General features: G+C 38.0%; 2 protein-coding genes across 3 annotated transcripts; one reads left to right on the top strand and one right to left on the bottom strand.

Moving 5' to 3' along the window:
- The first annotated feature begins 452 nt into the window (after window positions 1-452).
- LOC117298216 (WD repeat domain-containing protein 83-like) lies at window positions 453-5,306 on the top strand. Its single transcript, XM_033781344.1, has 5 exons — window positions 453-929; window positions 2,402-2,596; window positions 3,183-3,406; window positions 4,800-4,961; window positions 5,119-5,306. Exons 1-4 carry the CDS (start codon window positions 575-577, stop codon window positions 4,941-4,943), a joined length of 918 nt encoding a protein of 305 aa, XP_033637235.1. The 5' UTR covers window positions 453-574; the 3' UTR covers window positions 4,944-4,961; window positions 5,119-5,306.
- A 6,704-nt stretch (window positions 5,307-12,010) lies between these two features.
- On the bottom strand, window positions 12,011-24,551 carry LOC117298988 (UV radiation resistance-associated gene protein-like). 2 transcript variants are annotated; one of them, XM_033782388.1, is made up of 15 exons: window positions 24,528-24,551; window positions 24,257-24,332; window positions 22,929-23,061; window positions 22,550-22,584; window positions 21,541-21,604; window positions 20,678-20,775; window positions 19,609-19,695; window positions 18,553-18,641; window positions 17,977-18,082; window positions 17,059-17,185; window positions 16,696-16,780; window positions 15,707-15,855; window positions 14,881-15,046; window positions 13,948-14,118; window positions 12,011-13,664 (listed from the first exon to the last, which is right to left on the bottom strand). In XM_033782388.1, exons 2-15 carry the CDS (start codon window positions 24,302-24,304, stop codon window positions 12,356-12,358), a joined length of 2,667 nt encoding a protein of 888 aa, XP_033638279.1. In that variant the 5' UTR covers window positions 24,305-24,332; window positions 24,528-24,551; the 3' UTR covers window positions 12,011-12,355. The 2 variants fall into 2 exon arrangements, with proteins under 2 accessions (XP_033638279.1, XP_033638280.1); XM_033782389.1 differs by lacking the exon at window positions 24,528-24,551 and having other exon boundaries at window positions 12,011-13,661; window positions 24,257-24,464.
- Between the last annotated feature and the right edge of the window lie 784 nt (window positions 24,552-25,335).

The following is a 25,335-nucleotide window of genomic DNA, read 5'->3' as shown; positions in this document are numbered from 1 at the left end:
AGTTTATTCACATAATGATTAGAAATAAATAACAGATGAGATAATTTGCTGGGAAAAGTGGAACTATTTTTAGTAATATTACTTAATTATGAATTGAAAAAACTTGTTTTCCTGCAACTTCGGTGTCCAATAATTGAGTCCCAATTTTCACAATTTGTAATTTTATGCACAGAATACACCAATAATGTGGATACTGGGCATTAACAATTAACAATCTTTGACAAAGGAATGTGCTTTAAAATAACTAATTTTTTCTTAAAAAAAACATTATTATTATTATTATTATTATTATTATTATACGTAAACAGCTAAAGCACTTATAATATACCCCCTTTCAGCCCCGCCCCTTCCACCTGTGTGAGCAAGTTCTCTGTTTTCGAACGCCAGGTGGCGCAAACGATGTGAAAACCGAAATCTCAACCTTTTTCTACCAAGCGTCAACCTCACACGCTTAAACCAACGCTAATGGGAATCGAGGTTGAAAGTTTACTTTTAGGACCGGACCGTACGCTGATTAATGGAGATGTGTTTTCTCATTTTTTCCGACACTGTCTGAAGGGAATTTTCACCGGTTATGGCGGACAAACTCCCCTTAAAGCTCCACAAAACACTCGAGTGCAAACAAGGGGCAGTTCGGAGTGTTTCCTTCAACGCAGACGGTAACTACTGCACCTCTTGCGGCAGTGACAAGTCACTCAAGTTGTGGAACCCTCACCGTAACTTGCTGCTCAAAACGTACTCAGGCCACGGGTACGAAGTGCTCGATTCACGGGCGTCTTTGGACAATTCGCAGCTGGTGTCGTGTGGAGCAGACAAGACTGTGATTCTGTGGGATGTTGCATCTGGGCAGATTCTACGAAAGTTCCGGGGCCATGCTGGGAAAGTGAACTGTGTGTGTTTTAACGAGGAAGCGTCCGTTATTTTATCAGGTATAAATAATAACATCTACTTCTAGAAACTATATTATATAAGACTAAGTATAAATAACTATAAAAAAGTATAAGGCTCCCGGGAGCCTTATTTTGTATATAGTTTCTAGAAGTACACCCTATCATACGGGGGATCGACACGTACGTATCTCGAGCTCAATCAATGATTCAATCTCATTCTCATGTCAAATATTAAATAATGAATGACTAGTTGACTAGCTTAGATTTAGAACCAATAATTATTAGATCTTAGTATAGTACGAAAGTAAAAAAAAGTAATGAAGTACATTTATATAAAAAATAAAGGAAAAGTTTCTGTCTGGCGCCATCACTTTTTCATTCGATAGGGCCTATAATATATATAATTTACTTACCTTAATTGATTTTTTGTAAACATGAGTGGAAAAGTTGTGGCGTGACACTGACAGTTATCAAAATTCAAATAAAGTAAAAAACCAGGTTGCTGATATATTGTTATCTTGGACAATGGGGTCAGAACCATCCTTGTGCTTGTCATTGCTAATGGCATCTAGAAAAAGAACTATCAATATTAAGACGTAGTTCCACTATCATCTCCATGTTCCTCTCGTCTGCACGTTCCGCTATCATCCATGTCATCTCCACGTTCCGAAACGAACCTTAAACTTTTATTATAGGATACTTTTAGAAACATTTACATGGTTATGATGGTAGGTCAAGTAAGGGATATGTAGACCTACACTGTAAAAAAACGAAAAAGGGGTGTGTAATAATTTAGTACAGTAGACTAGTGGGCTGAAATGCAGCATTGATAAATGAGATATCAATAACAAATTAATTTCCAACAGAGAACAATTTACGCATGAATCTTTCTTTAGATTGGCGTGACGTGTTGGTGTCCGTTTTCCCAGGCTTGCATTTGCAAATTCTGCGGCCAGAGAAGCGATTAGTACATGTATGCGCTGTCACCAAACAATGTGGATGTAATATACATGAAAATACTCTGATCAGTGTGAAAGGTTAAACACACGGCCATGGAAAATTAAAAACACTGAGTGCTGATTAAGATTTGTGTATCTGCTGTCAATTTCCATTGGAACTAAGAAAAAATTACTATAAAAGCAGGATTTGAACCAACAACCTCCGGATTACTGTGCCTGCGCTCGACCATCAAAGCTACATGTAGCCTATGTTGGGGGTGTCCCTATTTTGTCAATTTATTTGTTTGATTTGAGGTACCGTTCATAAGCCAATCAACCATTAACTGCCGTGCAACCAGGGAACACACCCAAGTTAACGATGCAACATGGGAAGTGTTACCCAGGGGATGTGACTTTTCATTTCTGATATAAAATTATCAGTTTATTACAATTTTTTTTCCTTCAAAGTAAGTTGCACGTCTGCAAATATTACACCAAAGGGTTCAGCATCAATTGATTTAAGAGTTGCAAGAAAAACTTATAATTTTTAATTTATTTGCATTTTACTTGTAGGTTCAATTGATTCAACCGTAAGGATATGGGACTGTCGCTCTCGGAAGATGGACCCAATTCAGATAATGGATGAGGCCAAAGACAGCATTTCCTCGATCACCGTTTCGGATTTTGAGATATTGACAGGTTCGGTTGATGGCTACATTAGGAGGTATGACATGCGAAACGGGATGTTGCATGCCGACTGTATTGGGCGTAAGTATTACATGTTAGGTGTCATGGCCGAGTGGTTAAGAGCATTGAATTCAAGTTCCTACGTACTTGAATTCAACGCTCTTTCCACTTCGTGGTTTTATCGGAGTGTGGGTTCGAGTCCCGGTCGTGACATTCATTATTATTATTATTATTATTATTGTTAAGTATTAATATACAGGGTAGCCTTGAGCAAGCAACATTATAGTAATACTATAATTGCTTCTCTTCACCCATGGGCATATGGGTATTTCCCGGGGGTAGACATTTGGGTAGAGGTTGATATAGTGTATGAAAAAGCCTTTGAGCACTACACTTGCCCATTTTGTATAGCCTACGCCCCAGGAAGCTGATAAATGATTACGGGATGTTTTTGGCCCAATGACCGGGGCACTAATGTAAAGCGCATATAGACGGTTATTGTGAAATGCGCTATAAGAACTACTTGTTATTATATTATTTTTATTAGATGGGTCTGCAATTACATCTTTGAGAGGGCAACAAGGCCATTTTTGTTTTTCAACCTGCACTTCCTTCTTTAAAAACTTAAATAAAGAAGTTTTTATCTTCAACATGTACGTCTTTTCAGAATCGGCCACATGTGTCAACTTCACCAAGGACGGCCAGTGCACTCTGGTGTCTTCGCTGGACAACAGGATCCGACTTCTAGACAAAGACACAGGGGAGCTTCTCGGCGAATATGCGGGTCACCAGAACAGCAGATACAGAGTGGATAGCTGTATGAATAACGATGACAGCCATGTTGTGAGCGGATCCGAGGATGGGAAAATCTACTTCTGGGACTTGGTCGAGGTGAGGAGATGATTGAATTTTAGTTTTCATACTAAGGGTGTAACGTGTAACATTGTTCTGAATAGATAGGTTGCGATATGACATCAATCAGCCATATTTGAACACGCAGTCCTGTGTTTTTGCGCGAGAAAGACATGCAGCACGCACACATTTCACAAAACTCATTGCCTGATTGGTTAGTTACAGCAGGCCTGCGTTAATACATGTAATTGAGCTTAAAGATGGAGTCTATTGTAGCCTTTCTACTGTAATAGTTGTCCAGCATGTTACATTCAGCATTAGGGCACAATTTCGAGACTCTGCTTACCGTAAGCGGTTTTGGAAGGAAATAATCAGCGTTTTTGGAAGCAGGGAATTCTGTGCTTTCGTCAAGCATAATTTCACAGGTCAGCATGGAATTTTTGCTTTTGCGGGGGAGACAATGTTTATTGTTAATGGTAAGTGGATAGGGAATGGTTCTCTATATAGCCGGGATTGTAGCCTAATGTTACTCCACTGCTGAAGGCAGGCCTCTTTGCCACCATTCCACCTTGATCTTTCTTGTGATTGTCGCATCCGTATGACGCTTCCAAATGCTCTGACGTTGTCCAGACCATCCAACGCCTACTTGGTCTGCCTCTTCGACATGCTTGTGTTCTTAGGGTCCATTCTGTTGTCCATCTGTTGTAGGGATGCCTTGCAAGGTGGCCGCCATCTCCATGTCGTTGTCGTTATTAATACAAAATGGCTGGTCATCTATTCTTGTAATCTCACAGTATTGAGACTTTCTGGTGATTTTGTCATTGACATTTGTGTTTCTACCTTCTTGTGGTCATTTCAGCCACTTCCCTCCAACCCCCCCCCCCCTTGCTACTTCCCGAGTGCTTTCTGACTCTCTCTCACTCTCTATTCATGTACATGTATTTCCACTTCACTGCTCAATTTTCACTTAGTTACCTGGGCCCAATTTCATGGCTCTGCTTACCGTAAGCACAGAATCGGGGCTTAGGGAAGCAAGGAATTCTGTGCTGACGGCAAGCGTATTTCACGGGTTAGCGGCGAATTTGGGCTTCTGCGTGTGCGTACTCCACGTTACTAGGCATTCTACGCTTACAAGGCTAGCGCCGAAATTCGGCGCTTGCACGTAAGCGGGGAATCGTGATCGTAAGCGCAGAATTCGGCGGTAAGGAGAGCTATGACATTGGGCCTTGTTGGTGTTTGTTGTGTTGTCATTTTAGCCTTCGAGAAAGACTCTGCTAGGGTCAAAACGTTAGGCCATTAACTAACTTTTTCATTTATACCATACGTCCTTTTGGTTGGTAAGCTAATTCTAATTTCTCATTAATATATAGTTAAGAAATGCATGAAGAAACTTCTTGTAAATATTGATTCCATTTTGTTTTAATGTCAACAGGGGTCAATGGTGACGACAATTGAGAAAGCCGGAAAGGACAATGTACACTCCTTGTCGTTCCATCCTAAGGAAGTTTGTCTCTTGTCTGCTTCGGAAGGGACAATCAAGTTATGGAGAAGTAACTCTTATTCCGAGGATGGATGAGAGACTAGAACACATCGAATAGGAGTAGTCTGATGACAATCTACCTGACTAGAACACATGCTGTTGTGGTATCGGACACGGGACCACGTGGAATTGAAGGACGAGCATCGCTAGAACGCATGAAGGTGAAGATGATTCCTATGAGGTGGATGGATGAGAGACTAGAACACATCAGATAGGAGTAGTCTGATGACAATCTACCTGACTAGAACACATGCTGTTGTGGTATCGGACACGGGACCAAGTGGAATTGAAGGACGAGCATCGCTAGAACGCATGAAGGTGAAGATGATTCCTATGAGGTGGATGGATGAGAGACTAGAACACATCAGATAGGAGTAGTCTGATGACAATCTACCTGACAGCTAGAACAGTAGAACATATGAGGTTTAGGTTGCTTGTGTAAAAGCAAATGACCTAGACCCAAATTCATGGCTGTGATTACCACCATCTTCTGTTTCTGTGCAGGCGTCTAAACTCTTGGTACGAGGAGAATGCCCAATAGTTATGTGGAGTTTGCAATTTGTTTACACAAAGCGATTACATGTACATTTCTGAGCAAAAAGTTCACAAGGCTATAACCTTGTGTACCTTTTTGAGCGCAAAGTTCGCAAGGCTATATATATATAGCCTTGTGATTTTTTTGAGGCTTATTATGATTTTTTTCGAGTGAAAAGTTCACAAGGCTATACATGTATATATAGCCTTGCACACTTTTTCGAGCAAAAAGTCACAAGGCCTTATGAACTTTTTCGAGCGAAAAGTTCACAAGGCCATGTACAGTTTTTCGAGCGAAAGTGAGATTTTTTGCGATTGAAAAGATCACTCATATTTTGCAGATTGAAACGGAGGTTTGTTATATTGATTTGGGGGCAGATATTTACAAGTTGCGTAATTTCACTGTATTTAAATTATCATTATATTGATTCTTGGGAAGATATATGTACAAGTTGTGTAATTCTGGTTCTTTCTTTTAACTGTCAGAGAACTGTCTGACTGTCGTTTTTTAAGTACTATGAACACAACAATTCACCTGTAAATGAACACCGAATAAAGTAACTAATCTATTAACTTAAAAATCCGTCTCGTTGTCACTGCCTGTACACAGGAGCCTTCCAACTAGGTAACACCAAATTTTGTGGGTTTTTTTCGAGCGAAAAACTCTGTAGCCTTATGATTTTTTCAAGCGAAAAGTTCAAGCCTTATGATTTTTTCGAGCGAAAAGTTCACAAGGCTTATGATTTTTTCGAGCGAAAAGTTCACAAGTCTATATAGCCTTGTGATTTTTTTCGAGAAGATTCACAAGGCATAGCCTTGTGATTTTTTACGAGCAAAAGTTCACAAAGCTATTGCCTCACAATAGCCTTGTGATTTTTTTCAAGAAAAAGTTCACAAGCCTTATGATTTTTTTCGAAAAGTTCACATGATTTTTTCGAGTGAAAAGTTCACAAGGCCATAGCCTTATGATCTTTTCCGAAACGTTCACAAGGCTATAGCCTTATGATTTTTTCGAAACGTTCACAAGGCTATATAGCCTTATGATTTTTTCGAAACGTTCACAAGGCTATAGCCTTATGATTTTTTCCGAAAAGTTCACAAGGCTTATGATTTTTTCGAAACGTTCACAAGGCTATAGCCTTATCATTTTTTCGAAACGTTCACAAGGCTATAGCCTTATGATTTTTTCCGAAACGTTCACAAGGCTATAGCCTTATGATCTTTTCCGAAAAGTTCACAAGGCTTATAGCCTTATGATTTTTTCGAAACGTTCACAAGGCTATATATATAGCCTTATGATTTTTTCGAAACGTTCACAAGGCCTTATGATCTTTTCCGAAAAGTTCACAAGGCTATAGCCTTATGATTTTTTCCGAAAAGTTCACAAGGCTATAGCCTTATGATTTTTTCCGAAAAGTTCACAAGGCTATAGCCTTATGATCTTTTCCGAAAAGTTCACAAGGCTATAGCCTTATGATTTTTTCCGAAAAGTTCCCAAGGCTATAGCCTTATGATTTTTTCCGAAAAGTTCACAAGGCTATAGCCTTATGATTTTTTCGAAAAGTTCACAAGGCTATAGCCTTATGATCTTTTCCGAAAAGTTCACAAGGCTATAGCCTTATGATTTTTTCCGAAACGTTCACAAGGCTATAGCCTTATGATTTTTTCGAAACGTTCACAAGGCTATATAGCCTTATGATTTTTTCGAAACGTTCACAAGGCTATAGCCTTATGATTTTTTCCGAAAAGTTCACAAGGCTATAGCCTTATGATTTTTTCGAAACGTTCACAAGGCTATAGCCTTATGATTTTTTCCGAAAAGTTCACAAGGCTTATGATTTTTTCGAAACGTTCACAAGGCTATAGCCTTATCATTTTTTCGAAACGTTCACAAGGCTATAGCCTTATGATTTTTTCCGAAACGTTCACAAGGCTATAGCCTTATGATCTTTTCCGAAAAGTTCACAAGGCTTATAGCCTTATGATTTTTTCGAAACGTTCACAAGGCTATATATATAGCCTTATGATTTTTTCGAAACGTTCACAAGGCCTTATGATCTTTTCCGAAAAGTTCACAAGGCTATAGCCTTATGATTTTTTCGAAAAGTTCACAAGGCTATAGCCTTATGATTTTTTCCGAAAAGTTCACAAGGCTATAGCCTTATGATTTTTTCCGAAACGTTCACAAGGCTATAGCCTTATGATTTTTTCCGAAAAGTTCACAAGGCTATAGCCTTATGATTTTTTCGAAAAGTTCACAAGGCTATAGCCTTATGATCTTTTCCGAAAAGTTCACAAGGCTATAGCCTTATGATTTTTTCGAAACGTTCACAAGGCTATAGCCTTATGATTTTTTCCGAAACGTTCACAAGGCTATAGCCTTATGATTTTTTCGAAACGTTCACAAGGCTTATATAGCCTTATGATTTTTTCGAAACGTTCACAAGGCTATAGCCTTATGATTTTTTCCGAAAAGTTCACAAGGCTATAGCCTTATGATTTTTTCGAAAAGTTCACAAGGCTATAGCCTTATGATTTTTTCCGAAAAGTTCACAAGGCTATAGCCTTATGATTTTTTTGAAACGTTCACAAGGCTATAGCCTTATGATTTTTTCCGAAAAGTTCACAAGGCTATAGCCTTATGATTTTTTCGAAACGTTCACAAGGCTTAGCCTTATGATTTTTTCGAAAAGTTCACAAGGCTATAGCCTTATGATTTTTTCCGAAAAGTTCACAAGGCTATAGCCTTATGATTTTTTCGAAACGTTCACAAGGCTATAGCCTTATGATTTTTTCGAAAAGTTCACAAGGCTATAGCCTAATGATTTTTTTCGAAAAGTTCACAAGGCCTTGTGATTTTTCCGAAAAGTTCACAAGGCTATAGCCTTATGATTTTTTCGAAACGTTCACAAGGCTATAGCCTTATGATTTTTTCGAAAAGTTCACAAGGCTATAGCCTTATGATTTTTTCCGAAAAGTTCACAAGGCTATAGCCTTATGATTTTTTCGAAAAGTTCACAAGGCCTTGTGATTTTTCCGAAAAGTTCACAAGGCTATAGCCTTATGATTTTTTCAGAAAAGTTCACAAGGCTATAGCCTTATGATCTTTTCCGAAAAGTTCACAAGGCTATAGCCTTATGATTTTTTGAAACATTCACAAGGCTATAGCCTTATCATTTTTTCGAAACGTTCACAAGGCTATAGCCTTATGATTTTTTCCGAAACGTTCACAAGGCTATAGCCTTATGATCTTTTCCGAAACGTTCACAAGGCTATAGCCTTATGATTTTTTCCGAAAAGTTCACAAGGCTATAGCCTTATGATTTTTTCGAAAAGTTCACAAGGCTACAGCCTTATGATTTTTTTCGAAACGTTCACAAGGCCTTATGATCTTTTCTGAAAAGTTCACAAGGCCTTATGATTTTTTCGAAGCGTTCACAAGGCTATAGCCTTATGATTTTTCCGAAAAGTTCACAAGGCTATAGCCTTATGATTTTTTGAAACATTCACAAGGCTAGCCTTATGATTTTTTGAAACATTCACAAGGCTATAGCCTTATGAGTTTTTCGAAACGTTCACAAGGCCTTATGATTTTTTCACAACGTTCACAAGGCTATAGGCTTATGATCTTTTCCGAAAAGTTCACAAGGCCTTATGATTTTTTTGAAACGTTCACAAGGCTATAGCTTTATGATTTTTTTTCCGAAAAGTTCATAAGGCTTATAGCTTTATGATTTTTAGCCTTGTGAAGCCTTGTGAAGTTCACAAGCCTGATGATTTTTTCGAGAAAAGTTCACAAGGCTATATTCAACTCAATAGAAATTTTAATCAATTTTGTTTTAAAATCTACGATAAAGACACGTGGCCTTTTGTAGATTTCACTCAAATTGATAATAACAAAAGTGGCAACCAAAACCAGAAAGTACATGTAAATACCAGTGTAGAGCTTCTTTTACATAATCAATTCCAATTTAATTATAAAGTTTGTTTGTCTTTTTTTACCAATGAGTCCAATGCGGCTTTAACATATTGGAAGAAGAATCGCAACATAATAATTTTAAAATAAAGAATTACAAAATCACTGAGTGAACAGTACGTGAATAACAGAGCAATGTCAGGATGTGTTTTTCGTTCCATAGTGGAACTTTTTTTCACTTTTGTTTTAAAGGCTGTGGACACTATTGGTAATTACTCAAAATAATTAATAGCATAAAACTTTACTTGGTAACGAGTAATTGGGAGAGGTTGATAGTATAAAACATTGTGAGAAACGGCTCCCTGTGAAGTGACGTAGTTTTCGAGAAAGAAGTAATTTTCCACGTAATTTTGAGACCTCAGATTTAGAATTTAAAGTCTCAAAATCAAGCATCTGAAAGCCAAAACTACGTGTGACAAGGGTGTTTTTCTTTCATTATTATCTTTCAACGACCAATTGAGCTCAAGTTTTCACAGGTTTGTTATTTTATGCATACAAAATATGTTGAGATACACCACGTGAGAAGACTGGTCTTTGACAATTAAAAATAGTGTCCAGTGTCTTTAAGCATAGCTAAGCAAAGCTAAATATTCCAGAAATTCTTTTAGGAAAGTTCCTTACATGATTGTACTGAACCCAATATCATAGAACTGCTAAGCAGATACTGAGCATTATCTGCTAAGCAGATACTGAGCATGAACTGCTAAGCAGATACTGAGCATTATCTGCTTACAATACCATGCAAAGCACAACAGATTAGGAACGGGAAGCCGGTCACAGACAGTAAATGATTCATTAGATTTTGGCTGGTAACCTTATTCTGGAAACAGAAACTATAAATATAAATATGAATAGTAAACTTGCGGGTTCAACCATGAGTAAAATCTCTTTTGAAGGAGTGGTGGTTCTGAAAAGAGCCGGTTTGGTCTCGACGTTTCAAACAGTATACTCTGCTCGTCTTCAGAGTAAATAAGTTTAGTTTAGACAAGTTTTGCGCTCTACCAGCTCGTTTAAATTTGGGTTGTGGCAAATTTTCTCACGTTTCTGCGTGCCACAATGAATAAGAAAATTGTGTTAAATTAACACCAACACATATTTTTGTTATTCGCAAAATTATTTCATGTTTTTGAATTTAATTTCTTCTATTTTTCTCTCATCTTTAATAGAATGCAACTCGAAAACAAATTTCGAGACAACTTGACCCACTGTTTGTTGCTTTTTAACAGGACGCAGTTGCGTTAAACCATGCTGTAGCACTTGTCAATTGTCAATAGTCCAGAATAATTTACATGAAAAAGCCTCGATCAAAAGCAATCATAATGTACAATTTGAGCCTACACTCTCCTACAAAGAAATACATGTACGTGTACATGAAAAGACATAAAGGTACTTCTTTAAAGGCAGTGGACACTATTGGTAATTACTCAAAATAATTATTAGCATAAAACCTTTCTTTGTAACGAGTAATGGGGAGAGGTTGATAGTATAAAACATTGTGAGAAACGACTCCCTCTGAAGAAATGTAGTTTTCAAGAAAGAAGTAATTTTCCACGAACTTGATTTCAAGACCTCAAAATTAGAATTTGAGGTCTCGAAATCAAGCATCTGAAAGCACACCACTTTTTATGACCAGGGTGATTTTTCTTTCATTATTATCACCCAACTTCGACGTCCGATTGAGCTCAAATTTTCACAGGTTTGTTATTTTATGCATATGTTGAGATACACCAACTGCGATGACTAGTCTTTGACAATTACCACTAGTGTCCAGTGTCTTTAAGCTAAAGACTCAGATGCACAAAGTGTTTGCGAACTAACACGGTCGGCCATTTATGGGGGTCAAAACTTTGACTCTCATAAATGGCCGATTGAGTTATGCCCTGTACCCGTTTCCGGTTAATGTGAAGGGCAAATACAAATAATTAAAAAGCCTTTTATACTAATCAATTGCACATAATCACCAGTCCCGTTACCAACACACATTGGGTTAACAAAGAACTCCCATTGAACTTGCACAATAATATTTGCACAAAAATCTAACTAAATAGCTCTTACATGTAAATAAAACTTGAGCAAAATGTAGCAGCAGGGAACGATTTCATCCAGCAATTTATAGTCAAATGGTGGCGTGCATGAATTGCCTCAAAATTAACAGACACAACATTGTCTTTGTTCCTTTTTGGTACAACTAAGTTTCTCAAACTTTGCATTATTTGCCCATTTTCCAAGAGAGCATATTTTGGTATTTGTTGTTAAACAGCGACGGAGCTATTTAGTACCTGGCACATTTTGAAAATACGTCAGTTAAAGGTAGTGGACACTATTGGTAATTACTCAAAAAACAGTTAGCATAAAAACTTACTTGGTAACAAGCAACGGTTGATAGTATAAAACAGTGTGAGAAAGGACTCCCTCTGAAGTAACGTAGTTTTTGAGAAAGAGGTAATTTCCCTCTAAAAAAATAAAGACTTCTGGCCAGAAGCCTTTTATTCCTATCTGAATGCACACTATTTTGTACAAAAAGGGTGTTTTTTCTGTCAGCATTTTCTTGCAACTTGAATGAAAAAGTGAGTCCAAGTTTTCACAGGCTTGTTATTTTATGCTTATGTTGGGATACACCAAGTGAGAATACTGGTCTTTGACAATTACCAAACGTGTTCAGTGCCTATAGGGTGCATTGCCTTGATCAATGCACATGTTGTAAGTATTCAATAATTAAAACTGTGCAAAATATGAGTTATGTAAAAACAAATTCTTAAAAAGTGACTAAATGTAATATGTAAATGCATTATAAGATTAAAATAGAGACTGTAAGAGAATATTAATATAATACTTACCGCGTAAATATATTTATCCAGAGGTCCAGAGGGAAATGACCCTCTTTTCAGGTGCAAGCACTTTGCTTACAACAATTGTCAAACTAGTTTGGTCGAGGTTTCTATGTTTTCCCAAATTTGTGCGCTTTAGCCGGACTAGACGCTTTTTTGAAGCTTGAGAAGCTTTCGTGTCTAGCGAGGGCCTCCGTACGACTTCCGAGGTCATCAAACTGGTAAACGGAATCCGATTCTGTTGAGTAACCAGAATGGACAGGCTCCCTTTGTGGAATCTCTACAGGGGACCGGTTATTGGAAGCTCGATCTATGCTCATAGGACGATCGTTGTCTTGTGGATATGTGACTTTGGCATTCTCGTCAAAATTTAATGCGTCTATGAAGCTAATTTTAGGCGATTGGCTGAGATTGTGCATGTTGTGTGCCGAGTTTGGTTTTGACATTGGTTCTGCCAGTGTCGAGGAGGTGATGACTTGGTCAGGAGTTTGGGTTAAATTTGTGCTGTCACAGTCAGGTGATGCACGTTTGGTTTCGGGTTTTGAAGCAGTCTGAAAATCAGGAAGGCTAACTAAAGATGAGTTGTGGTTGCTGTTCATACTGGATGGGTTGACTTGTTTGTTATCAGCAGGAGGTTGAGCTGCTGGTTCGGCTGTGGACTGCTCTGAAACAATAAGCTGGCCTGATGGTGCAAACTTTGGTAAGGCTGTGGAATCGCCTTCAACGTCTGGCGAGAAGTCAAGTGAGGTGGTCTGCAATTCGCCGCGAGGAGATTCCAGTTCATTCCCTTCATCTCCTAGTGATAATGTAAACACCTCTAGGGACTTCTCCATCTCTGTCTGGTCAACGTCTAGAGACTTCTCCAGCGTTCTACTGATTTCGTTGTCTTCGCCGACAGACTGAATTGTTGGCCAGCTGCTCTGCTGCTTCTGATAGGTTTCGCTAGAATGTCTTGGCTGGAGAGTTCCTGTGCTGTCTACGTCGCTTAGAGATTCTTCTAAGTCAGTGTTTCTGTGAGGTTCCACCAAAGCAGTGGTTTGCACAGTCGTGCCATTCTGGCGATTCACAAGCATGGCTTGTTTTGCTTCAATATCCTTAGCAGCCATGTCAACGCTCGGGATAGGTATTGGAAGGGTTGGAGTTGGCTCTGTTTCCAGAGTCAGCTCTTCAAACGGACTTATCAGCTCGACAAACGGCGAAGCGGGAGGGGTTCTCCCAGCGTCAGGTTGTTGGTAGACGGGCGGTGGGGTGTTGGGAACTGTCTTTGACCTTGAGGAATCTACCTGGCTGTAGACAGGGGGTGCCTGGACGGGATAAGGTTGGGCGTTGGCTGGCGTTGTCCTCTGCTGGGGCGGGGTCGAGGACGAACCCTGCTGGCGGAGGCTTCTTGGCGATTGGTATATCATGCTGTCGGTACTGCTGAGGATGTCAAACAAACAATACATTAGACTACTTTAGACTACTCCCCTAGACCAAGTCACTAACAACACACAATAAATGCTATGAAAGTTTCAAGCCTGATACTTCACGGAGGCAATGAAGTCCATTGCTTCCATTCCACCTGGCCATTGCCTTGGTGCCCCTGAAACGCTACAGTAGAAAGTTTGCAGTTTCCTCATTCCAAGGAAAAACGCCTTTATGCCCTTGCCCTTTCAAAAACCAAGCACACAGGTCTGAAATTTTACTGAAGGGGCATCCTTACTTTTTAACTCCCCACTTGAGTTCCAGAAGTGTTTTGAGGTTAGGTAGAGTGGCTCTGAGATCAGTGGTTTGGACTCCCAAGGCGAATCTGAGTTGAGCTATGTTCCGATTGAGAAGGTACAGAGCATAGTTGAACTGGAATCGTTCCTTGCCGCGACTGTATAACGGGAAACTGTCAATGCAAAAAGAAATCAGTTAAAAATAATTTTACAAATACAAGCATGCGAAAATGGTACAATCTTTTGATTAAGTCGCTTTTGAAGACGGAGAAAATAGTTGATTTGTAGCCAAGGCCTGTGTGTCTGGCGACTTGCATAACAAAAATTAAAATATATTTTTGTTTAAATAGTGGCATTTAGGAGATTTGAAAAGGCTTTTAAGAATTAAAAGAACCTCTTTGGAAGGTCGAGACACTGCTCTTGAATTGCAAGGGTTGCGGGTTCGAATCCCCCCTCCATCATGCAATCTAGACTGTTTTAAGAGGAGTATCAGTTCATATCTTCAACTCCCATGAGTTCTTTTCATTAAATTAACCTTTCTTCTTGTAGCCCATACCAAGAGTGGCTTTAAAGACATTGGACACAATTGGTAATTGTCAAAGACTAGTCTTCACAGTTTGTGTATCTCAACATATGCATAAAAAAACAAACCTGTGAAAATTTGAGCTCAATCGGTCATCAAACTTTCGAGATAATAATGAAAGAAAAAACACCCTTGTCACACGAAGTTGTGTGGGTTTAGATGGTTGATTTCGAGACTTCAAGTTCTAAACTTAAGGTCTCGAAATCAAATCCGTGGAAAATTACTTCTTTCTCGAAAACTACGTCACTTCAGAGGGAGCTGTTTCTTACAATGCCTTTAAGCCTTGTTTGGGATGAACTTGAAATTCAAAAAAATTAAACAAAAAACTATTTTTAAAACTTCCAAAACTTACTCTCTGTCCTTCTCAGCCAGCGCTTCCGTGATGTGATCTCGGACGATAGATCGAGACCCGTAGTGGATCATGGGATAGCGAAGGGGTAACTTGAGGATCTGTGACATCATCAAGATAAGATGGCAAGTATGTCCGAGCCCGGTGGATACCACCATATCATCGGTTCCTGTATGGAACACACAAGTCAGATTAAAGGGTTTGGGCACTTTTTGTACGACACAAAACACAGACTTCCACAGATTTACGTTAAACTTAGAAGATAAAGATGATAGAACGCTATATTCCTAGCTGGATGCTGTAGTTTTTGAGAAATAAGTGAAACATCTTCTCCTGAAAACATTGCTTTGTGTCTCTCACTTTTTTTTTCTTCAAAAACTTACAGGTAAATTATATTACAAACTCGTTAAAGAATGAGAAAATTTGGGGTTGAATAAAGACAAATAATATTTACTTCAGCAATGACCTCAACCAATGACCTCTAGAAACATGCCAGCGCTCCACCAACTGAGCTGTTTATTGACAAATGAAGGAGACCACCAAAATAGTGCTAGAAACCTCAGTTGGTTGTCCCAGGGAATTATGTCCCCCAGATATTCTATGCTCCATATGGGAAATTAATATTGGCTGAAGGACGAAGGTTCAAAAGAGGGCGCTATCAGAAGAAGTTTGTACAAAGGTTGCCATATAGGGGGGGGGGGGGACAGAACCACTGGGGGGGGGGGGGGGGGGGGGGGGGGGGGGGGGACCACACAGAATCTCCTGCGATACCGGCATGTTACCGGAGGTCAATGGTTCACATCCTGCTCTAGGAAGTGGTTCTAGGTACCTGAGTAATTCTCCGCATTGGGAAGTCTGATGCCTAGAATTGTGTGCTCATTGTTTGCGACCTCCACAACGGGGTAGATATCAGCCAACTCCCCGATGAGGGTAGTTTTACGGGCTGCATACTGCGCTGATAACTTCTGCAGTTGTTCTCTGCACACACAAACAAAATAACAAAAAGTGTCAGGAGGAAATGAAGATGAAATGTGTCCTATTTTTGACCGCATTTATCACTTCCGGGGGGTATACGCAATTCGTCCTGCACAGTTTTAAACAGGCGTTCTGTCACTTTTGTTGCGTTGTAGTTTTAAGTTGCTTTAGTAGAGGTTTATAACGGCTCCTTTAAAAGTTTTATTGTCCGTGATGGATTAGATGTCTGTAATTAATCCAGTCTTTAATAATCGTATGGGGTATAAATTAATATACCCCCAGAAGTGATTGAGAGCGCCCTAACACGGTAAAAAGTATGGCACATTGCTGGAAAGTTTTTCAGATACATACATCGACTGTATAAAAGTTTAATTCCTTGTTACATTTGTTATTGTTTATCTACACCTGCATTGTTCATTTCGTAATTTATCTTTTGCCACTTAAAGGCAGTGGACACTATTGGTAATTACTCAAAATAATTATTAGCATAAAACCTTTCTTGATTACGAGTAATGGGAAGAGGTTGATAGTATAAAACATTGTGAGAAACAGCGTCTCTGAAGTGACGTAGCTTTTGAGAATGAAGTAATTTTCCACAAATTTGATTTTGAGACCTCAGAATTAGATTTTAAGGTCTCGAAATCAAGCATCTTAAAGCACACAACTACGTGTGACCATGGTGCGACAATTTTTTTACATTAATGTCTCGCAATTTCGACTACTGATTGAGATCAAATTTTCACAGGTTTGTTATTTTATGCCTATGTTGAGATACACCAACTGTGAAGGCTAGTCTTTGACAATTACCAATAGTGTCCATGCCTTTAATCATGTTTAACTTACTTTCTCTCTCTGAGAAGCTCAAGTTGGTTTGTCCACTCGTCTTTTTCACTCCTCATTCTCTCACATCGTAACTTGTGAGCTTGAGCTACAAGAATCAAAGGCAACATTCCTTTTTTTACTTTTATTTTTGATTTATTTTTAACTTATTTCAGCCACATCCATCAACGCAAGCGCCAAACTTAAAATAACACAATAAAATTTATTTGAACAGACAAAACGGAGATTATAATGGCGAAAAGTTGCAACATTGTTGAAATAATAACATTCTTCCCCCATCCTCCTAAAAAAAAAAAAAAAAAATAATAAAAATGAATAACTAGAGTGTCCCAAAAGCACTGATATAGAACAAAGGCAATGAGCTACCTCTTTCATCAATGACCTCTCTCGTTTTGGTGCATCTTTTGCAGTCTGACGCCATCAAGACTTCCTGCCTTTCCATTTCACCCTTTAGAATTCCCAGACGTAGTTTCAACTCTTCAATTCCCGAACGCTGATAGATAAGAAAGTAGAAACAGTTAAACAACTGCTAAAGTTTAAACAAGTTGAACAATGTATGTACTAGTGTTTTATGGCTTTAGGTCCTTGAATTAAAATAACTGTTCAATTAGAAACCATTTTTGGGTTAAGGAGTCCTTTCTTTACTGTCAAACAAAATATTCTTAGTTACAATTAATAACATTAACATCATCCTCTTATAATAAATTCACGCATTTGCTTTCGATTAATTAAAAATTATTATGTTTGTATATATTTCTTGGATGAAACTAAGAGTACCTAGTAAGTAGACCTGCGGCTGATTTCACGAAACGCTAGGATTACTCCTATCTCCAGTTAGAACGAGTAACCTGTCCTAACTTAGGATGGGTTCAATGCGTCCTACGTCTTCAGATAGGGAACTTAACTCGTCAAAAGTCCTAAGAGCACCGAATGCAAACTCTGGTGTTTCTGATCAGCAGAGTGATATTATTATTCTTGATAATTATTAACTAAGCAGCATACATGTTTAAAATGCTCATAAATTTTATGAGTAACTTAAACCTGAATGTTTTGAGAAGAGTCTTGAAGTGTGTGACGGTGGTTGCTTGATTGATGTGAAGAGGGAGATTGTTCCATAAATGAAGTCCAGTAAATGATGTTCAGCAAATATTGCTTTGGTGGTAACAGTTTGAATAAAAAGGATGTCTTTCTAGTGCAATTTGGATGACAAGTATACAGTCAGCAAAACAAAAAGCCTTTGGGGGTTGAATATGAGAGGCAAACCCTCAGGAATGGCTGGCTTACCAGGACGGTTTTCTTCTTTGCTAAGGTCAGTTTATGGACGATGGAACTTCTGACTTTGGTAACCGTTGCTTCCGTCTGTCTTATTGCTCGCTGAGTGGTGTGTAGCCTGCAAGAATGAAACCAAGCACAGCATTATGATATGGACTTTGCATCACGGATAAATAGTCTTATTTTTACCCTTTATGTACATGTACCAATATGCCTTTAGAGTCCACAATCTGCTGGTCAGAAACACCAAACTCCAGTGCGCTTGACCGCTTGGCCATAATACCTTTACTCCGGTAACCTCAAAAGAGTTTGGAAACTTTTTGTACGTCACAAACACAATGTCTGCAGATTTACATTAAATGTAAATGGTTCGAAGATAATGATAGTGGAAATGTTCCCTTGAAATATTACTTGCTGACGTGCTGTAGCTTTGAGAAATATGTAAAACAGTGCCACGAAGATTGTGTCTTTAAGTAAAAAAGTTCTGCAGAAAATACAACTCAGTCACTGCCTACACTCAATTAGATAAAATCAACACGATCAGAAATTAGTTTTGCTCTCAAGGTAGATCAAAATAAAATGTCTTACCTTCCCAAAGAAAACGTCTTGTATGAAAGAATTGCGGCACTCTGCTCCACTTCGATCGATGTTTGAAAATAATTCTGCACAGCTGAATCCTGTATATAAATGACAAATTATTATTAAAGGCACATTTAATACAGAATTGCTTTTTTTTTTCTCGAATAAAACAGTTGCTGGCAGTGTAAGCACTTAATGTAATGCACTGTGTACATAAACTGACAAGCCTGTAGAAGTTTGAGAACGATCGGCCATCTGGTTTGGTTCATGAGAAAACAGTGACAAAAACTAGAAACACATTTTGCATGACATCGATGCAATAAGAGCAAATGAATAAAACTCTCACTGAGCGATAAACTCCAAACAGGAAATTAGTATTATTTATTTCTCATCAAATATGACATTTCGGGCAGAAATATTTCAAGGGATATTCTACTTTTATCATCATTAGACCATGTAAATTTTTGTAAATCTGTGTTCTCCGTGATTTTTTTTCTTACCGTTTCTTTAATGTTCCTTTAAAAAGATTGGAAAGATAAGTTTATCACATGCATGAATTTTAACCACATCAACCCTCCTACCATTACTCTCATTTGCAAGGAAGGTGACCAATAATTGTCAAACCACTCAAATGAGAGGGTAGGGTTTTTTGGACAACTATGGTTCAACCTGCATGAAGGAAACAAACTCACGTACTTTAACAGGTCCAATATTCAAATCAAATGTTTGAGTAAGAGTAAGACTTGCACAGTCTATAAGCTCAAAGAGGGTTAAAACTTCCCCTCGGATGGGACGTAAAGTCGTTGGTCCCATGTGTTGTGTAATGCATGTACAAGAATCCAGTGCACTTATCGAAAAGAGAAGGGGTTCGCCCCAGTGGTCCTGGGTGTGGCTGCTAAATTTGCCGTAAACCCTTATAAGGTGCTACATAATTGGGTCTCAGAATTCATCACTGCAATATCCTATCTTTCAGAAAGTTTGAATACTCAGGTCCTTGAGTACATGTACCTTGTTTGGTAGATACGTGCGCTATACCATGTTATATAAGACTTTGATATTACTTACAAGTAGGTTATCCGACGCACCATAGAAACCCTGAAACATCCCAAAGATGAGGGAATTGGGTTGGTACCGAACTCCATCCTTGTGTATCTACAAATGGTAAACAACAATAACAACAACAATGGTTGAGCATTTTCTAGCCAAGTTGGTCTCTCAAAGAGCCTCCTGTTCATCTAGCACTAGGCATTCCTGAAACAATATCAACTCAAGTTTTTACGAAGCAATTATGGTTTAAGGCACTGGACACTATTGATAATTCTTCAAAATAATTACTAGTATTAAAACTAACTTGGCGAGAAACAATTATCTCTGAAGTAACGTCTGAGAAAAACCGAATTTCTCACTCAAATTAGTAAAACACTTCAGGCCTGTAGCCTTTTATTAGGCATCTGAAAACACACAAATTTGTGCAACAAGGATGTTTTTCTTTATTCTCTTGAAATTTCGATGACCAATAGAGTAAACATTTTCACACACTTGTTTGTTCATGCATTTATGTTGGGATACACCAAGTGAAAATACTGGTCTTTGACAATTACCAAAGCTGTCTTTAAGTGCCTTACTCAACGGCACAATATTGTCATTACTGGGATTCAAACACACACTCTGATGCTGACGACAAAAGCTTGGGTACGGGAACTTAGACCAGTCGGTCATAACGCTTTTCTATATATAAAGGCAGTGGACACTATTGGTTATTACTTCAAAATAATTTTTGCATAAAACCTTACCTGGTAACGAGTAATGGAGAGCTGTTGATAGATTAAAACAATTTGAGAAAAGGCTCCCTCTGATGTAACATAGTTTTCGAGAATTTTGATTTTGAGATCTCAGAACTATAGTCATGATAGCTGAGGTCTTGAAATCAAGTATCTGAAGGCACACAACTTCGTTTGACAATTGTTTGTATTTTGTGTTATTATCTGGCAACTTCGACAGGCAACTTCGACGACCAATTGAGCTCAAATTTTCAAATGTTTGCTATTTTATGGATATGTTGAGACACACCAAGTGAGAAGACTGGTCTTTGACAATTAATGGTGTCCAGTGTCATTAAGATAGATAGACTCACCTGAGTTCCTAGGTAGCACAGACCTCTGAGATTGACCAGCCATTCTATAACAAGGCTACATTCGGAGTCTTGACCGCCCCACATCCTTACAAGAATAGCTGGGTAACAGGTGCGTTAAGGAAAGACTTCTTACAACAACAGAGTTATTGATAAACCAATAAACTTCATGAAGTCAACAACGGTAGTTGCCTTCATGCCCCCTGGTCATTGCCTTGGTGCCCTTCAAATGCTCTGCCAGTAGAAACTTGCAATTTCCTCTTAAGGTGCCCTTTACCAAGGAAAAAACGTCTTACTTTTCAAATTACAGCCTGCAACAGTGAGTAAATAAATGTTTGTTTGGAATTCATTGCTCTAAACAATGGTCTGAGCAATATTTGACAGGTATCTTTTTTTTACGGCCTTTTTTTTATATTTTTTTTTTACGGTTCAGTGTATACTTTTGAAGCAATATTGCAATAACACCCCAAAAAGTTGTATACAAGTATATTCTGTGTTTCAATGTACAAATGTAAACTCATATCTCCTACTCAAAATTTTGTAACTGGACTTCCCATTTTCGAGTTATTCAAATTGAACAACAGGCCTGGAACTTCGCTCTTCAAAGGACAGAGCAATTTTCCTCTGGTAAGGGGCACTCTCTTTGAGAAAATATGTTCATTTGTATTGGAACTTTGCAAAAGGTATCAAATCAGTTACTGTGGGTTAAATTGATTGAAAATTACGATTTCTTGAAAGGATTTTTTTTTTACCTTTTTTGATATTCATTATTTACATTATATCCTTTTTTTTAATTAATGGGCAAATTATTTGCGCAGACTTAATAATAAAACGGAAAAATACAATGACATTTTTATAAAGGATACTTGACTGGGATACGTCCAGGTCAGGGCAGGACATTTGAAGGTCAAAGCTACGCCATGTTGGATTCTGTAAAGACAAAACAAATCATGAGACTCAACTCAAAATATTTCTCTTGACTAATCTAAACAGATGATTTTTGTTTAAAACGTAAGACACATGCATATTATGCCACGAACAATGCAAAAAAAACATAAAACTGAAGAATTGTTTGTACGTGGCTTACGGACGATATTTAATGTCCAGATACCGACAAAAAATAAACTTAGTTTTCGATTTAACTAGCACTTACTGTTGGTAAAGTTTGTTTCGTGCAAGACATAAAATCAAAGCTTACTGTACATAACTTTCTCGCATCTATGAAAATAGCAAGGTACAATTTAAATCTAAGGGTCAAATAGGCCAAAATTGAAGCAAGCATCTTAAACAGTGAAACACACAAACAGGGTGCACATTAAGCATGTTAAGCACCGCAGAGCTTCCTTTTTTGCCGCTATACAAATTTGCTAATAATTTAAAATAATTACTTTTTGTTTTTATCATTTATCTACTTTAAAGGCAGTGGACACTATTGGAAACTACTCAAAATAATTAGCATAAAACCTTACTTGGTGATGAGTAATTGGGAGAGGTTGATGGTATAAAACATTGTGAGAAACGGCTCCCTCTGAAGTGACATAGTTTTTAGGAAAGGAGTAATTTCCCCAGATTTGATTTCGAGACCTCAAGTTTAGAACTTGAGGTCTAGAAATACACCATCTAAACGCACACAACTTCGTGTGACAAGGGCTATTTTCCTTTCATTATTATCTCGCAACTTCGATGACCGATTGAGCTCAAATGTTCACATGTTTGTTATTTTATGCATATGTGGAGATACACCAACTGTGAAGGCTAGTCTTTGACAATTACCAATAGTGTCCAGTGTCTTTAAATAGTACTTGCTTCAACACAGGTATTTATCTTGCTTATAATTATTATCTAATGCATGAACTGACTGAATGGATTACTTACTAAAGAATTGTTGATCTTTTCACTTGTGTAAACAGCTGTCAACAAAGGACAAAAAGTTATTTAATTAAAGACGGTATTACAAATAAAAATAATTACCCTGTGGTTGAATGGGGTTTGCCCACAACTTTTGAAGTTTAAATTCCGAGAGGCCTACATGATGGCTATTGGCAACTTCTTCAAAACGCTCTTGGCCTTCAAGTCCGAGTGTGTTAAGACGTACCGTAACATGATGAATCGTGCACGCCTGAAAGGCTACATGTATATATACTGTATCATTGCCTGAGAGTTGTACCCAGCTCACACACGAGTGCATTTTTCCATTGTTTACCATAAAATTTGACAGTCGTTGACGCTATGTGCAGTTCATCTATACACTTACTTTGACAAGACGGCCATATATGCAGAGTAAAGTAGGTTTCTATCAGCGACTCTTTCTCCTTCGGAGTGGCATCAGGCTGTGTACCGACCTGGATGTTGCGAGCTGATAGACTGCATAGGTGACGCAACCGCCTCTGCAAGAAACAATAGAATCATATTTAAAAATTAGAAATAAAAGACCTTTGTGAATAATTGAAGAATACCTAGCGACTTGTTTTTAAAAGAGACCTCCTTCTTCAGAATAGTGGGCAAATTTTGTAAAAATACTTATAAAAAGGCATGTAAATAAATCAAGCCTGACATTCACAACACTAACTTAGCAATATTATCTGAAGCAATATAGAAGAGTCTTCTTGATTTGGGGATGAAAACAAAATTCAGTTGTATCCTGCCAACACTTTTTTCATTTGTTATCATTACAACTGATTGAAAAGAGCTTCCCTTTTTGGTAAAAATGTGTGAAACATTTGTGGCAGGATGCATTAATGCCTACACTACCGGTTCTACACTCTTACTAAATTAGTGAAGTAACTATAGAATACAGGATTATAATTCACTCCACACAGCTACACATGTACCTCTATACATGTACATGTACGTATATAATTATGTGACTAACTAGTAAGACTAGAGTCTTAGTCACTAATTTAAAATATAGGCCTATTATATGCATGTGTAGGTCCAGTGATTTGTATAGCCTTGTTTACTTTTTGGAACAGGGGCCGATTTCACAAAGCAATAAAATTCATCGCAAGACAAATTTTCAGTATCACCATACATAGTGATTTGTGTGGTGACATCACGTTTTACTAAGCAACTACGATTGATTTGCAGTTACGATCAATCTTAGATCTTTGTGAAATCGGCCCCTGGCACTTTTGGCACACAGCTCAGTCAGTGCCAGTTTTGGCAAGCAAGAATTAGCAAGTAACACTCATGCTCATCTCATGACACTTATTATTGATTATTATTTTGGAAAGGTTTCCATATGGCGCCACCACTTTTTCACTCGATATGAAATATACGTATCTAAATTTATCTCAATGAGATATCCCTTTTTGTTTTTTAATTATTTAAAATTAATTTAACTTTCTTCCACACACAATCCAACAAGTTTTAAATATTGAATAAATTAGATACAAAAATAAATGGATGACGGGTACGGCAAGTTTTTCAATACGCATAAAGGGAGGCACGGGTGTGAGGTACGTAGAGAAAGGGGGTCAACTTAAGACAAAGTAAAGAAAAAAGGGGGAAGGGCCTGGTTAATTTATTTTCTCACGAATAAGATGCAGTTAAATAAAAGGTGGGTTTCCTGTGCGACTTTACCTGTTGTGTGACCAGTCCGGTGTGTTGTATTCTGTCAGACGATGACATAATTTCAACTAACTATTGCTTCCTAAAGCTGCAAAATATTGAAAAGCGTCAAAAAGGCGTTAGCACGTCACATCTTTCTATCTATGTTGTAATTATTTGCAAAAACAATATCAATATCACAAGCTGCCACAGCAGTTTACAGAAAAGCAGTGAACTTTGAGATCTCTGTCTCTTCCGCTGGTAAACAAACCGGCCGGTGGCATAAGGACGTTCTTAAGCATACGTTATTCTGCAGGTAGGCTGGACACCAGCTATGTGTTTGTCACCAAGCGAGGGCGCTGTTAGGGTAATAAATAAACGCCTCTTCGCCAAGATGGGGCGGGGCGAACGCGTGTTGGGGGGGGGGGTGCAATTATTAAGTTAACTTTTCATTCGGGGAACAGTGGGAGTTAAGTGTTACAGTATTAGTTACGGGCTCAACACATTGTATGCTTTCAAATGGTGTGATTTTACCAATAACTCATACAACGAAGCAGAACTCAATAATTTGTTTCGTGTTCACCCTACACCAACCCCCTTTTTATTGTCTAGATGATTATCAGTGATGTGCACAGAACTTATGAATGCACAATAAAGCAAATCATGAACTACTGTTTTCATTGTTTGTTTAAATTTGTTTTGTTAGTGTATTCCTGTTACTTTATTTGTCCGAAACACTGATTTATTATCAGTCTTATTAATAGTCTATTGACAGCAAGAAAATAATAATTATAAAAAATCCAGGTCCCTCGATCCTCATCAAGCAAGAAAACAAAAAAATCATAAATTACATCTTCTCCACTACAGGATAAGATTCGGCAAAATATCTTATTTAAAAAAATATTGACTGATGAGGAAAAACAGTTTCCGAAAGGTGATTCAAGAAATGTTGTCAAAAGTAGAAACCTTTTTTTGCAAAAGTAGAAACCTCTAAATCACATTCATTTCAGATACATTTATTAAAAATGTTGTGCCTTGCGTCCAATTTCGGTACCTAACATTTATAAGGTTACAACGAAATTGTTTCCACAATCTATTAAAATGTAAGGACC

The sequence above is a fragment of the Asterias rubens genome, chromosome 13 (genome assembly GCF_902459465.1).
Source record: "Asterias rubens chromosome 13, eAstRub1.3, whole genome shotgun sequence".
NCBI lineage: Eukaryota > Metazoa > Echinodermata > Asteroidea > Forcipulatida > Asteriidae > Asterias > Asterias rubens.
Note: the sequence above shows the minus strand (reverse complement) of the source record. Positions and strands in the feature narration are given on the sequence as shown.

Coding starts and splice junctions, on each gene's coding strand:
- LOC117298216 (XM_033781344.1), top strand. CDS start 575: ATGGCGGACAAACTCCCCTTAAAGCTCCACAAAACACTCGAGTGCAAA. Junction 2,597..3,182: donor GCATGCCGACTGTATTGGGC/GTAAGTATTACA, acceptor ACGTCTTTTCAG/AATCGGCCACATGTGTCAAC. Junction 3,407..4,799: donor ACTTCTGGGACTTGGTCGAG/GTGAGGAGATGA, acceptor TAATGTCAACAG/GGGTCAATGGTGACGACAAT.
- LOC117298988 (XM_033782388.1), bottom strand. CDS start 24,304: ATGTCATCGTCTGACAGAATACAACACACCGGACTGGTCACACAACAG. Junction 18,642..19,608: donor GTGCGTCGGATAACCTACTT/GTAAGTAATATC, acceptor ATTTATATACAG/GATTCAGCTGTGCAGAATTA. Junction 15,856..16,695: donor GAGCTTCTCAGAGAGAGAAA/GTAAGTTAAACA, acceptor TTGTGTGTGCAG/AGAACAACTGCAGAAGTTAT.